This window comes from Cetorhinus maximus, chromosome 4, assembly GCF_964194155.1.
Source record: "Cetorhinus maximus chromosome 4, sCetMax3.hap1.1, whole genome shotgun sequence".
Taxonomy (NCBI): Eukaryota; Metazoa; Chordata; class Chondrichthyes; order Lamniformes; family Cetorhinidae; genus Cetorhinus; species Cetorhinus maximus.
This window is the reverse complement of record NC_135882.1, coordinates 142,165,189-142,180,906: the sequence shown is the minus strand read 5'-3', so window position 1 is coordinate 142,180,906 and position 15,718 is coordinate 142,165,189. Positions and strand designations below refer to the sequence as shown.

Sequence of the window (15,718 nt, the reverse complement as noted above, 5' to 3'; positions counted from 1 at the left end):
CCAAGGGCATAAAAGTTGGAGCTGAGGAAGTGGTTGCACAAATCAACAGCTTCAGAGGCATTGTGGCAAATGGAAAACCAAAGTCAAGTTGTAAACTACCTGGAGCCTGATACAAAAGGAAGGCGAGTTGAGATGGGCAAGGGGATGTGAATAATAGATACAGCATCACAAAACTACCATATTTTTCATAATATTATTGTGGGGTATGGTAAAATAGGCTTCTGTTTGTACGCGTGTGGATGGTTCTGTCTGTTTGGCTGATTTAATTGAATTATAGAGTCGGATAGATTGCAAGGTCGAAATTATCAAGAGTTATATGTAAAAAGAGTATTTGAAATGCTAATGAGTGAGCTAGGGTAAAATCAATAGATAGGGTGTGAATAAAATTTGCATTTTAAGGTAAGTGGAGAAATGTTTGGTTTTCAAAGAAACATAATAAAGTTTTACAACTGACAGGATAAATAGGGCAAGGTTATTACGTTTATTTCCCCAAAAGGAAAAGGCCATATTGAAAGATATTTATAGTATGAGAAAAGTAAATTCCAGAGACATAGGGAAACAATGGGATTTACAGATTAAAGAGAAAGGAATATATTTAAAGGAGAATGGAAGGTTGTATCGGGGTGGCCGTGTAATATCTAAAAGATACACCATGAGAAACAGATTCAGGGAAAACACCTCTGGCCACTTTGCAGAAGTCTGCTGTTGCAGTAACCAAAGTGGTGTTAAAAGCCTTTGGAATTCCACTGTTGAGTGGGTGCTGTGGTAACCTTGCTTGAATTCAGTGCACAAATCTTCTTGCAATAAATAGAAATTACAAAACCGTTGTGATAGTGTGGCCAAGTTTCCTTTGTGGATTTGGCCATCCTGGCAAATACCATCTGCCACATCATAACATACAGGCAAGTGGTCATAGATAGTCCTGGCAGTGGGCTGGAAGCTTGGGGTCACACTTGCGGACAGAAATGTAAACCTGATCTTCAATTGCCTGCTATTTTAATTCTCCTCCGTGCTCCCACTCTGACCTCTGCCTCCTGAAAGTGTTCTAGTGAAGCTCAACATAAGCTGGAGGAACAGCACCACATCTTTTGGCTGGGCACTTTACAGCCTTCTAGACTCAATATGGAGTTCAACAATTTCAGATCATAATGTCTTCCCCATTTGATTCCTTTTCCTTTGCTGATTTTGCTTTCTCTCTCATTTTTCCTTTTAGACAGCAGCTATTCATGATTTAGCCATTCACACCTCCTCTAGACTCATCTTTTGTTTCTTTACTTGTCCCTATACAACTCCCTTTGGCCTTGCATCATGAATCCTTTAGTCATTTAATTTTTCCTGCCTTCTGCCCTAACACAGGCCTCCTTTTGCTCTTTTGCCCATCCTCCCCACTTTCACTTGCTTAAAACCTGTTATGTTTCTAACTTGCCCTAGGTCTGATGAAAGGTCATCAACCTGAAACTTCAACTGTTTCTCTCTCCAGATGCTGCCAGACCTGATGGGCATTTCCAACGTTTTCTATAACAGACTAAGCTGATGGACTGGCTGCCCTCTGACATTGTAGCAATCCAAGAAAACTGCACAGAAGCATCAGCCTAAATCATGGACCTAAGCATTTCTGTTGGGGCTTGAACTTCAATTTTCCTGTGCAGTGAGAAAACTGCCAAAAGCTAAAAATATAATTGAAGGAGGAACGTTTGAGGACTCTGGGTCTATACTCGATGGAGTTTAGAAGGATGAGGGGGGATCTGATTGAAACTTACAGAATACGGAGAGGCCTGGATAGAGTGGACGTGGGGAAGATGTTTCCATTAGTAGGAGAGACTAGGACCCAAGGGCACAGCCTCAGAGTAAAGGGAAGACCTTTTAGAACAGAGATGAGGAGAAACTTCTTTGGCCAGAGAGTGGTGAATCTATGGAATTCATTGCCACAGAAGGCCGTGGAGGCCAGGTCATTGAGTGTATTTAAGACCAAGATAGATAGGTTCTTGATTGGTAAGGGGATCAAAGGTTACGGGGAGAAGGCGGGAGAATGGGGTTGAGAAACTTATCAGCCATGATTGAATGGCGGAGCAGACTCGATGGGCCGAATGGCCTAATTTCTGCTCCTATGTCTTACGGTCTTATGGAAATAAAGTTGTTTGGAAGGTTCAGTTCCAAAATGTAAATTTGCACCAAATAAGAAAAGAATGTCGTTCAGCAGGTTACCAACATTTAGACGTGCGCCTGGAGAACGGTTACTTGGACCCATAAATCAGCAAGAACCAGCACATGCAGCAGAGTTGGGGAGGAAATCAAGAGAAACCAAAATGCTTCTTGTACCTACCCTCCTCACTAATGTCTTCAATCTTGGCAGGGTAGTAGCGACAATCCGTCCAGCGGGCCAGAACCTCATCTCCAGTTTTGAAATCCTGTACAGAAGAAACATTTTTTCATCAAAGTTTATTTGGAACTTAATCCAAAAAAACATGGAAATTAGTGAGGCTTTCCAATAGATTTTTTTAAAATTAAAAATAAACAATTTAGAAGGTTATGCCAATATTTGCCAATCTTTGCCACATCTCTCCACATCTTCAAATGCTTCTAACCCTTTCTCCCACTTCCTACTCATGCCTGTGAAATGCATCGCTATCTCTCGCTATGTGTATTAAGCAACAGGGAGAAGGAGCAACCAAAGAATAAAAATAATGATAAGGTAGAGAAGGACAGATGAGAGGGAGATGGATAGCAGACAGGAGAGGGAAGAGGTGGGAGGAAGGGGCTGAGGCAGATTGTAAGAGGGTGCAACACAAGAGGGTTTTACTCAGTTTAAAATCAGATGCAAAAAGTGGCAACTTTTACATTGTAGCAGTCCCTCAGCACTGAACTGAAGTGCCAGGCTGAATTTGGTGCTCATGTTCCCTGAATGGGTTCAATCCCAGTTCTTCTGACTCAAGTGAGGCTGCTAGCACTAAGTAAAGCTGACACTAGAGAGCGAGCGAGAGAGGTCCAGAGCGAGCGAGCGAGCGAGTGGGGACCAGAGCGAGCGAGCGAGGACCAGAGCGAGCGAGCGAGGACCAGAGCGAGCGAGCGAGGACCAGAGCGAGCGAGCGAGAGAGGACCAGAGCGAGCGAGCGAGAGAGGACCAGAGAGGACCCGAGCGAGCGAGCGAGGACCAGAGAGGACCAGAGCGAGCGAGCGAGAGAGGACCAGAGAGGACCCGAGCGAGCGAGCGAGGACCAGAGAGGACCAGAGCGAGCGAGCGAGAGAGGACCAGAGCGAGCGAGCGAGAGAGGACCAGAGCGAGCGAGCGAGAGAGGACCAGAGCGAGCGAGCGAGAGAGGACCAGAGCGAGCGAGCGAGAGAGGACCAGAGCGAGCGAGCGAGAGAGGACCAGAGCGAGCGAGCGAGAGAGGACCAGAGCGAGCGAGCGAGAGAGGACCAGAGCGAGCGAGCGAGAGAGGACCAGAGCGAGCGAGCGAGAGAGGACCAGAGCGAGCGAGCGAGAGAGGACCAGAGCGAGCGAGCGAGAGAGGACCAGAGCGAGCGAGCGAGAGAGGACCAGAGCGAGCGAGCGAGAGAGGACCAGAGCGAGCGAGCGAGAGAGGACCAGAGCGAGCGAGCGAGAGAGGACCAGAGCGAGCGAGCGAGAGAGGACCAGAGCGAGCGAGCGAGAGAGGACCAGAGCGAGCGAGCGAGAGAGGACCAGAGCGAGCGAGCGAGAGAGGACCAGAGCGAGCGAGCGAGAGAGGACCAGAGCGAGCGAGCGAGAGAGGACCAGAGCGAGCGAGCGAGAGAGGACCAGAGCGAGCGAGCGAGAGAGGACCAGAGCGAGCGAGCGAGAGAGGACCAGAGCGAGCGAGCGAGAGAGGACCAGAGCGAGCGAGCGAGAGAGGACCAGAGCGAGCGAGCGAGAGAGGACCAGAGCGAGCGAGCGAGGACCAGAGCGAGCGAGCGAGAGAGGACCAGAGCGAGCGAGCGAGAGAGGACCAGAGCGAGCGAGCGAGAGAGGACCAGAGCGAGCGAGCGAGGGAGGACCAGAGCGAGCGAGCGAGGGAGGACCAGAGCGAGCGAGCGAGAGAGGACCAGAGCGAGCGAGCGAGAGAGGACCAGAGCGAGCGAGCGAGAGAGGACCAGAGCGAGCGAGCGAGAGAGGACCAGAGCGAGCGAGCGAGAGAGGACCAGAGCGAGCGAGCGAGAGAGGACCAGAGCGAGCGAGCGAGAGAGGACCAGAGCGAGCGAGCGAGAGAGGACCAGAGCGAGCGAGCGAGAGAGGACCAGAGCGAGCGAGCGAGAGAGGACCAGAGCGAGCGAGCGAGAGAGGACCAGAGCGAGCGAGCGAGAGAGGACCAGAGCGAGCGAGCGAGAGAGGACCAGAGCGAGCGAGCGAGAGAGGACCAGAGCGAGCGAGCGAGAGAGGACCAGAGCGAGCGAGCGAGAGAGGACCAGAGCGAGCGAGCGAGAGAGGACCAGAGCGAGCGAGCGAGAGAGGACCAGAGCGAGCGAGGACCAGAGCGAGCGAGCGAGAGAGAGAACCAGAGAGAGAGAGAGAGAGAGAACACCAGAGAGAGAGAGAGAGAGGGAGAACACCAGAGAGAGAGAGAGAGAGAGAACCAGAGAGAGAGAGAGAGAGAGAGAGAGAGAGAGAGAGAGAACACCAGAGAGAGAGAGAGAACCAGAGAGAGAGAGAGAACCAGAGAGAGAGAGAGAACCAGAGAGAGAGGGGGCCAGGGAGAGAGAGAGAGTGAGAGGGAGAGAGAGAGGGGGCCAGAGAGAGAGTGAGAGAGAGAGAGAGAGAGAGGGGACCAGAGAGAGGGGACCAGAGAGAGAGAGAGGGGTTGATTGCGAGATGGACAGAAAAATCAGAGAGGGCGATAGCAGGTGACTAAGCGGAAAGAAAGTAGTATTAGTCACAGTCAGAGAGTAAAAGACAGGCAGTAACATGCAGAGACAAATAAGATATATACACGAAGTGGAGTCACTGAAGTAACATGACAGGCTAGAACACAAAATTAAAAATGCAAGCTTCTCCCAGATCTCCTTGAATGCTGCACAATAATACCTCAGTGTTTCCCTATGGGATGTTCTTTATTGCCTTTCTAGGTGTTATTATAAAACCCCTAAAATTCTGATTCTTCTGGTCTTCCTGCATCACCTGTGCCAAAGCCAATACTTACTGTTCTCATGTTGGCTGCTCAGAGCTGACAGCCATCCAAATCCTTCCCCCATCCAGTTAGCGTTTCCGTGGAATCACAGAAAAGTACAACGCTCCCAATGAGCATGGTCTTTCAAAAGTCCAGTTCATCCCACTGCTTCATTATATGGGAATTCAACAGGGAAGACAACAGAAAGCATGTTTTTCACCATTTCAAGATGGCGTTCATGCTCCTGCCAATCAGAAAAGGATTCCACTGCAGGTCAGATAGATAACAGGTACTACAACAGTTACCTTATTCATTCAGTCATTCTGTATTTGTTTTTTTATTGACCTTTGCAAGCAGCACCAAGCTGACTGGTGAAAATTAGGGGAAGAAAGCAGGGCAACTAATTGCAAGATAAATACAATTGACAAATGTAGCAAGGGTCTTTCCCATTAACAACAACAAAAAGTGCTTTTGGAAGAGATCTACTTCTGGAAAAGTCTCCTGGTCTAAAAACCTTCACTTACTGTAATCTCTTCATCATCTTTGAGTGCTTCTTTTCGTAGTGACTGTCCCTCCAGAGGTCGTAGGCGATGACTATCCCAGAAAATCCACTCATCGTACCTATGGCTCCATCTCTCAAAGTGGATCAGCATCTTTCCTTCCTCATAGTCAATCTTTTCGATTCGTGATGTATACCTCCAGGTGACACAAAAGGAAAGGGAAGACAAATAATTTGTTAATTATCAAATGAACCAATGTAATGTTGATATTTTGACAATCTGGTTCCAATAGAGATTATAGTTTTAACCACAGGTTAACCATATATCTCTAAATCCTAAACTCCCACAATAGTCTAATGAGCAAATGTATCAATTAGAATACCACTATTGACATACAGACTGGAAGTTCTCAGATATGAACGTTTGTCATATTGAGTTAGAGGTGCTCAATCAAGCCAACGGTGACACGATTGGCCTCAGCATGCCAGGCTAAAAAGATATAAACCCTCTCTGGATCAAAATCCAGTGGGAGGCAGAGGCATAGCGGTATCGTCGCTGGACTCGTATTCCACAGGCTCAGATTCCACCACGACAGATGGCGGAATTTGAATTCAATAAAAATCTGGAATTATAAGTCAAATGATGACCATGAAACCATGTTGATTGTTGAAATAACTCATCTGGTTCACTAATGCCCTTTAGGGAAGGAAATCTGCTGTCCTTACCTGGTCTAGCCTACATGTGACTCTAGGCCCAGAGCAATGTGGTTGACTCTTAACTGGCCTCTGAAATGGCCGAGCAAGTCATTCAGTTGTATCCAACCACTACGAAGTCTATAAGTAATAGAACCAGACAAACCAACCAGCATCAACCTAGGCGCTGGAAATGACAACGGCAAATGCAGCTCTGTCGACCCTGCAAAATCCTCCTTACTAACATCTGGAGGCTAGTGACAAAATTGGGAAAACTGTCTCAGACTAGTCAAGCAACTGCCTGACAGTCATACTCAAGGAATCATATCTTAGATAATGTCCCAGGCTCGGCCATCACCATCCCTGGGTATGTCATGTCCCACCAGCAGGACAAACCCAGCAGAGATGGCAGCACAGTGGTATGCAGTCAGGAGGGTGTTGTCCAAGGAGTCCTCAACATAGATTTAAGACCCTATGAGGTCTCATTGCAGCAGGTCAAACATGGACAAGGAAACCTCCTGCTGATTAACACATACTGCACCCTCGCCCCTCAGGTTATGAATCAATACTCCTCCATGTTGAACACCATTTGGAGGAAGCACTGCAAGTGGCAAGGGCGAAGAATGTACGCTGGGTGGGGGACTTCACTGTCCATCACCAAGAGTGGCTCTGTAGTACCAGAACAGGCTGAGCTGCCCAGTCCTAAAGGACATAGCTGTTTGACTGGGTCTGCGAAAGGTGGTGATGGAACCAACAAGGGGCAAAAACATACCTGACCAAATCCTCACGAACCCGCCTGCCACAGATGCATCTATCCATGACAATATTGATAGGAGTGACCACCACACAGTCCTTGCGGAGACGATGACCCATCGTCACATTGAGGATATCCTCCATCATGTTGTGTGGCACTACCACCGTGCTAAATAGAATAGATTTTGAACAGATCAAGCAACTCAACCTAGGCGCTGGAAATGAAAATGGCAAATGCAGCCCTGTCGACCCTACAAAGTCCTCCTTACTAACATCTGGAGGCTAGTGACAAAATTGGGAAAACTGTCTCACAGACTAGTCAAGCAACTGCCTGACAGTCATACTCAAGAAATCATATCTTAGATAATGTCCCAGGCTCGGCCATCATCATCCATGAGAAGCTGTGGGCCAACAGCAGCAGAATTGTACTCTACCACAATCTGTAACCTCATGGCCCGGCATATCCCTCACTCTACCATTACCACCAAGCCAGGGGATCAACCCTGGTTCAATGAAGAATGCAGGAGGGTATGCCAGGAGCAGCACCAAGCATAACTAAAAATGAGGTGTCAGCTTGGTGAAGCTACAACACAGGACTACTTGCGTGCCAAACAGCATAAGCAGCAAGGTGATAGATAGATCTAAGTGATACCACAACCAACTGATCAGATTTAAGCTCTGCAGTCCTGCCACATCAGTCGGGAATGGTGGCGGACAATCCAACAACTCAATGGAGGAGGCGGCTCCACAAATATCCCCATCCTCAATGATGGGTGAGCCCAGCATATCAGTGCAAAAGATAAGGCTGAAGCATTCGCAACAATCTTCAGCCAAAAGTGCCGAGTGGATGATCCATCTTGGCCTCCTCCGAAGGTCCCCAGCATCACAGATGCCAGTCTTCAACCAATTTGATTCACTCCATGTGATATCAAGAAACGGTTGAAGGCATTGGATACTGCAAAGCCTATGGGCTCCAGAACTTGCAATGCCTTTAGCCAAGATGTTGCAGTACAGCTGCAACACTGGCATCTACCCGGCAATGTGGAAAACTGCCCAAGTATGTCCTGCACACAAAAAGCAGGTCAAATCCAACCTGGCCAATTACCGCCCCATCATTCCACTCTGTCATCAGTGAATTGATGGAAAATGTCATCAACAGTGCTATTAAGCAGCATTTGCCTAGCAATAACCTAGTCACTGATGCTCAGTTTGGATTCCACCAGGATCACTCAGCTACTGACCTCATTACAGCCTTGATTCAAACATGGGCAAAACAGTTGAACTCCAGAGGTGAGCTGAGAGTGACTGCCCTTGACATTAAGGCAGCTTTTGACTGAGTGACGCCTCAAGGAGCCCTAGCAAAACTGGAGTCAATGGGGGAAACTCTCCACTGGCTGGAGTCATACCAATGAACAAAGGAAGATGATTGTGGTTGTTGGAAGTCAATCATCTCAGTTCCAGAATGTCACTGCAGGAGTTCCTCAGGGTACTGTCCTAGGCCCAACCATCTTCAACTGCTTCATCATTGACCTTCCTTCCATCCTAAGGTCAGAACTGGTGATGCTCGCTGATGATTGCACAATGTTCAACACCATTCACGACTCCTCAGATACTGAAGCAGCCCATATCCAAATGCAGCAAGACCTGGGCAATATCCAGGTTTGGACTGACAAATGGCAAGTAACATTCATGCCACACAAGTGCCAGGCAATGATCATCTCCTACAAGAGAGAATCTAACCATCATCTCTTGACGCTCAATGGCATTACCATTGCTGAATCCCCCACTATCAACATGCTGGGGGTTACCAATGGCCAGAAACTGAACTAGACTAGCCATATAAATACTGTGACTACAAGGGCAGGAATCCTGTGGTGAGTGACTCACCTCCTGACTACCCAAAGCCTGTCCACCATCTACAGGCACAAGTCAGGGGTGTGATGGAATATTCTTCTCAACTGCCTGGACGAGTGCAGCTCCGACAACACTCAAGAAGCTCGGCTCCAGCCAGGGCAAAGCAACCCACTTGACTCACAGCTCATCACAAACATTAACTCTTCCACCACCATCACACACTGGCAGCAGTGTGTACCATCTACAAGATGCACTGCATGAACTCACCAAGGCTCCTTAGACAGCGCCTCCCAAGCCCACAGCCACTACCATCTAGAAGGACAAGGGCCGCAGATGCATGGGAACACCACCACCTGGAAGCTCCTCTCTAAGCATCCTGGCTTGGAAATATACCGCTATTCCTTCACTGTCGCTGGGTCAAAATCCTGGAAATCCCTCCTTAACAGCACTGTGGGTGTACCTACACCACGGAACGCAGCAGTTCAAGAAGGCAGCTCAACCCCACCTTCTCAAGTGCAATTAGGGATAGGCAATAAATGCTGACCAGCCAGCAATGCTCATATCCCATAAAGAAATAAAAAAATTTCCACTGCAGACCCTCCTTAATGACATTACAATCATAAACAGCATTGTATACTTATCTATAAGACAGTAATTCATTTCTCTATTAGGATGAAAAGCAGAGGGAGTATTTTGTACCTGGAGGTGGAAAAACCAGACACCAGAAAGAGAGAAAGGTGAGAATTTTGATGGCTCGAATCTTTGCAGTGCTGATCCTTGCCTCAAAATGAAGGCCATTCATTTTCCTTTGTGGTTTGTTTGGGTGAAGTTCAGAGATCATCAATGGTAAAACAAAGACAATGGGGATCATGCGGAAAATTCTTCTGTGGTTGGAGTCATACCAGGCACAAAAGATGGTTGTGCTTGTTGAAAAGCCAATCATTTCAGCCCCAAAAGTTCCTCAGGGTATCAGGTACAACAATTTCAGCTGCTTTATTAGTGGCCTTTAGTCCATCATGCCAAAAATAAGGCTGTTCGCTGATGACTACACTGTTCCGCTCCATTCACAATTTCTCAGATAATGAAGCAGTTCATGCCTGCATGCAGCAAAACCTGGATGACAGGTTCAGCAGATAAAGGGCAAGTAGCATTTGAGCCATATGCTGCTAGGCAATGACAACCTCTGACAAGAGTGCCTAAACCACCTCTCATTAATGTTCAATGGTAACATCATCAAATATACCTCCATCAACATCCAGAGAGGCTACCATTGACCAAGACTCAACTCAGCAGCAACATAAATGCCATAGCTAATGTAGTGGGTCAGAGTCTGGTTATTCTGCAATGAGTGACACACCTCCCAACCCCTCAGAGCTTCTCAATACTCTGCATTTGACTGGATACGCACAATTGCAATGACACTCAAGGAGCTGGTTTCCATCCAGGACAAAGCAATCCCTTGATCATTATCCCATCTATCAGCTTTAACATCCACTCCTTCCACCACCGAAGTACCATGGATACAGAATGGCAACTCACAAAGGCTGCTTCAACAGCACCTCCCAAACCAATAATTACCACTGCCTAGGGGCAGAAGAACAGGTGCATGGGACCATTGTCACATCCAACTTACCCACCAAGTCACATAACATTCCTACTTGAATATATATTGCAGTTCATTCTTTGTTGATCCCTGGAACTTTGGGACTCGCTACCCAACAGCATTGAGGGAGTACCTTCATCAGAAGGTCATCAGTGGTTCAAGAAGGCCCACTATCATCTTCGCAAGGACAACCAGGGATGGGCAATAAATGATGGCTTTGCCAGTGACACCTATGCTCTGAGAATGAATTTAAAATTAGACCATAGATACGTGAGTATACATGACTAAACAGCTGGCTGAAAGCACAAGCGAGCAATTCAGTTTGGTCTTGTTTCTAATGTTCATGAACTACCCCAGTTACTCATCATCCTCAACTTAATGAGACATTTCCCACTCTCAGAGAGGTCTCTGTAGTAATGTCATTAGAAGCAGATACTAAAAGGATGGAAGTCACATGCTTGACTCCAGTGTAATGGTTTTGCGAATTCTAGCAGCAGTAGTGCGCCTGGTCGTTTCTTATCTCTGGACAAATTTAGGAGGAATTTATTTTGTAAATATGCTATACCTGTTAATCCAGGTGAGGGAAATTGGCACTGGGGGATAGTATTCTTTCCATTTTGGATGCCAGGTGTCAACTTCAGGTGTACCAGGGTATCATACACAATAAACCACTTCTACTCTGTCCTCAATAGCATACATTAGTCTCAACTTCCAAAAGTACTCTTACTGCAGTTTCTCACACCGGCTGTCATTTGGCCTCAGGGAATGAATGCCAAATTTAGAGTTTAAGCAGGTAGCAACTTAAGGAATGTTTGAACCTCGATTAAGACCCAAAAGGACCCCCTCAGACAGAGGAAAATCTCATTTCAGCGTTCTGGGCTGGGTTAAATCCAGTTATGCAGAAAATTCACATTTGGACACATACCATTTCTGCAGATAATCCTGGGCCTCCAAACGAGCTCCCACCGCAAACACAATTCCTGGCCGACTTGGAGGATTTCTGCTCATCCTTATCTCTCCTCCTTTTATTAATCACCCTTTTCTGCTGCCTAAGAAAAGAAACATTTTTCATGAAATAGCTAGTTTCAGTTTTCTTTTTCCTTAAAAGCATAACATCACGCAGGTCATGGAGGTTGCGAGCTAAAGCTGGTAAAGGCTGGAATTATTTGGATGGCAGCTAGCAATGATGTGAAAGGAAGTGCATGAGCTAGCAAATAAAATAGAGACAAGACCATGAAGGTGCAACAAGTACAGATCATGCTTTACAAAGTAAAACGTCGTCACCCACACACAGAACTACGTCATATTGAAAGCACACATGCGCAATAATAGCAACTTTATAGCACATATAGCAAAACGAAAAAAATACCAAGGAACTTAAAAAATAGGCAGTTGCTAAGCCATGAGGAAAAGATGGTGATCAAAAGTCTGGCCCCAAAAACGTATCTTAGGTTTGCAAAAGAGGGAAAGAAATGAAAGGCTTAGAGAGGGAGTTCCAGACAGTGGGACAAAGGCTTTGCCAAAGATCAGGTGACAGGAGGGGAAGACTCAAAAGATGACAGAACTATGGTGGATGTGGAGAAGGGAAATATAAGGCTCAAAGAGGGACATGATTATGGATACAAAGGACGAGGAATCTAAGTATACTGGACAGAGAGGTATAGCAGGCAACAGAGTAGACAAGCGAGTGGCCAGCCAGATGATGGGGGTGGGGGGTGCGAAGCCAGTGGCTGGCCTGCTGGATTATTTTTGGGGGGAGAGGGGGGGGAAAAAAGAGTGGTGCTGAGCAATTGGCCAGGCAGATGAAGGGGGGGTCTGCATAACTAAATGAAGTACTCCAGTTATGGTCTAACAAGAGGTCTATAACTATTGAATAATTTCCACCCCTTTGTATTCCCTAAAGATGAAAGCTAACTTTCCATTAATTTTTTTAATTAATTTTTTTGTACCTGCCCACTGGATTTAATTTTTCTGTAAATGACCCCTAAATCTCTCTCTGCTCCTTCACAGTTTGTAGCTTCTCATCATTTAAAAAATACTCTGAGCTATCTTTCTTAGGTCCAATGTGGATGACCTCACACTTCCCCACATTAAATTTCATCTTCCACAATTTTACCTACTCGCATCAGTGCCTCTTGGCAAGTTTCTGTTACCATATACACCCCTTGACGTTCAATGGCATTAGTATCACTGAATCCCCCACTATCGACATCCTGGGGTTGCCATCGACCAGAAACTGAATCGGACTAACCATGTAAATACTGTAGCTACAAGATGTCAGAGGCTAGGAACCCTGCGACGAGTAACTCACCTCTTGACTCCCCAAAACCTGTCCACCATCTACAAGGCACAATTCAGGAGTGTGGTGGAATACTCTCCATTTGCCTGGATGAGTGCAGCTCCAACAACACTCAAGAAGCTTGACACCATCCAGAAAAAGCAGCCTGCTTGATTCGTACCACATCCACAAACATTCGCTCCCTCCACCACCAACGCACATTGGCAGTAGTGTTTATAAGGTGCACTGCAGGAATTCGCCAAATTTCCTTGGACAGCACCTTCCAAACCCATGACCACTATCACCTAGAAGGGCAGGGGCAGCTGATAGATGGGAACACCACCACCTGGAAGCTCCCCTCCAAGTCACTCACCACCCTGGCTTGGAAATATATCGGCTTTCCTTCACTGTTGCTGGGTCAAAATGCTGGAACTCCCTCCCTAACAGTACTGTGGCCTACATCACATGGACTGCAGCGGTTCAAGAAGGCAGCTCACCATCTTCTCAAAAGCAACTAGGGATGGGCAATAAATGCTGGCCCAGCCAGGGACACCCACGTTCTGTGAATGAATAAAAAATAAACTGTGCCACCTAACTTACTCTCAACAAACTTGGAAATGCAGCTCTCAATCTCTTCATCTGAGTCATTGATAAAGTGTGTGGAAATCTAAGGGCCCAGCATAGATCCCTGGGGGATGCCACAACTCATTCTGTCAGTACAGAGCTATTATCCATTAACTCAGACACTTACCTGCTAATCAATTTCCTACATGTCAAAAGCTGGATTCCGATCACGTGCTTTCAGTTTTGCTAACAGTTTCTTATGTGGAACATTACCAGGTGCGTTCTGAAAGTCCATATAAATAACATCCTTAGGCACTCCCTTATCTACCACATTAGTGACCACATCAGAAAATTCAACGAAGTTAGATACGATTTAGCCGTTACAAATCCATGCTGGCTTTCTCTCATCAGTTCATATTTGTATCTGTGCTCAGTCACTCTATCCCTAATGTTAGATTCTAGTAACTTCCCTACAATAGCCTATAATTGCCTGGATGATCTTGCACAATTCTTAAATATAGCACCTTTCACAACTTCAAGATGTCCTAAAGTGCTTTACAGTCATGTGCTTCTGAAATTTCTCACTGTTGTAATGTAGAAAATGCAGCAGCCAATTTACACACAGAAAGCTCCCACAAACAGTAATGTGATAATGATCAAATACTCTATTTTAGTGATGTCGGCTGAGGGACAAATCTTGTTCAGGACACCAGGGAGACCTCCAAATGCTCCCAAAGGCGCAGCACTCCCTTAGTGTCACACGAGTGTCAATCTAGATTTTGTGAAGTCCCTGGAGTGGGACTTGAACCCGCGTAGCCTTCTAACATTGCTTCTGAACATTAAAATACTGTCTGAATTCTAAATTTTCTTGATCAGATTGTTCAAAACAGAGCCCATATTTCTGAAGGTTTACGTAATGCAAATGTGAATGTTATTCACAGGATCTCACAGTGCAGAAGAGGCCCTTTGGCCCATCGAGTCTGCGCCTGAAGCACTTGGCCTATAGCCTTGAATGTTATGACGTGCCAAGTGCTCATCCAGGTACTTTTTAAAGGATGAGGCAACCCACCTCCACCACCCTCCCAGGCAGTGCATTCCAGACCATCACCACCCTCTGGGTAAAAAAGCTTTTCCCCCACATTCCCCACTAAACCTCCTGCCCCTCACCATGAACTTATGTCCCCTTGTGACTGGCCTTTCAACTAAAGGGAGCAGCTACTCCCTATCCACCCGTCCATGCCCCTCAATCTTGTACACCTCGATCAGGTCACCCCTCAGTCTTCTCTGCTCCAACGAAAACAATCCAGGTCTATCCAACCTCTCTTCATAACTTAAAGTTTCATCCCAGGCAACATCCTGGTGAATCTCCTCTGCAACCCCTCCAGTGCAATCACATCCTTCCTATAATGTGGCGACCAGAACTGCACACAGTACTCCAGCTGTGGCCTCACCAAGGTTCTATACAACTCCAACATGACCTCCCTACTTTTGTAATCTATGCCTCGATTGATAAAGGCAAGTGTCCCATATGCCTTTTTCACCACCCCACTAACATGCCCCTCTGCCTTCAGAGATCTATGGACACACACGCCAAGGTCCCTTTGTTCCTCAGAACTTCCTAGTGTCATGCCGTTCATTGAATACTTCCTTGTCAAATTACTCCTTCCAAAGTGTATCACCTCTCACTTTTCAGGGTTAAATTCCATCTGCCACTTATCTGCCCATCTGACCATCCCATCTATATCTTCCTGTAGCCCAAGACACTCAACCTCACTATTAACCACCCGGCCAATCTTTGTGTTATTTGCCCTTACTTTTCACACTATTCAATACTGTTATCAAAAAAAAGCTAGAAATATCCTCAAAATAGTGAAATTGCCTTTTGAAGATGATTGCTTTCTGTGTTACTTCTGAAATTGCTCTCTGACGTCAATTAGTGGTTAAGTAGCACTCTTAAAATCTACAGCTCCCAGTCTTAGCCTTGTGATGCAGACAGAGAGTTACAGAAGTTATTTTCCTAATAATCCTTGTTGTTATGGCCATGTTTATTCCCATTTATGCCTTATAACAACATGTTTTGAATTTTTTATACTCATTCATGGCATGTGGGCGTCATTGGCTAGGCCAGCATTTATTGCCCGTCCCTAATTGCCCTTGAGGTGGTAGTGGCTGTGTACTGCCTTCTTCAACCACTGCACTCCTTGTAGGAACACACAGTGCTGTAGGAAGGAAACGAATATGATCCCATAAATTAGGTTGAAAATCCCACAGAAATCTACAAGCTCAAGTGAACCTATCCGAAAGTGCTGTAAAAACTCAGGTTAGGCAACAGCTGTGGAGAGAGAAACAGAGTT

At 46.4% G+C, this 15,718-nt stretch overlaps 1 protein-coding gene across 2 annotated transcripts in view; it reads right to left on the bottom strand.

The window, feature by feature from the left end:
- Positions 1–15,718, bottom strand: part of phf20l1 (PHD finger protein 20 like 1) — a 121,932-nt gene that overhangs the window by 96,947 nt on the left and 9,267 nt on the right. For both annotated transcript variants that reach the window (XM_078540935.1, XM_078540934.1), the window contains exons 3-5: positions 11,448–11,571; positions 5,645–5,816; positions 2,324–2,408 (exon numbers count right to left, since the gene is read on the bottom strand). In XM_078540935.1, coding sequence (XP_078397061.1) covers positions 2,324–2,408; positions 5,645–5,816; positions 11,448–11,530 — 340 coding nt within the window. In that variant the 5' untranslated portion in view covers positions 11,531–11,571. The remainder of the gene's footprint in view (positions 1–2,323; positions 2,409–5,644; positions 5,817–11,447; positions 11,572–15,718) is intronic.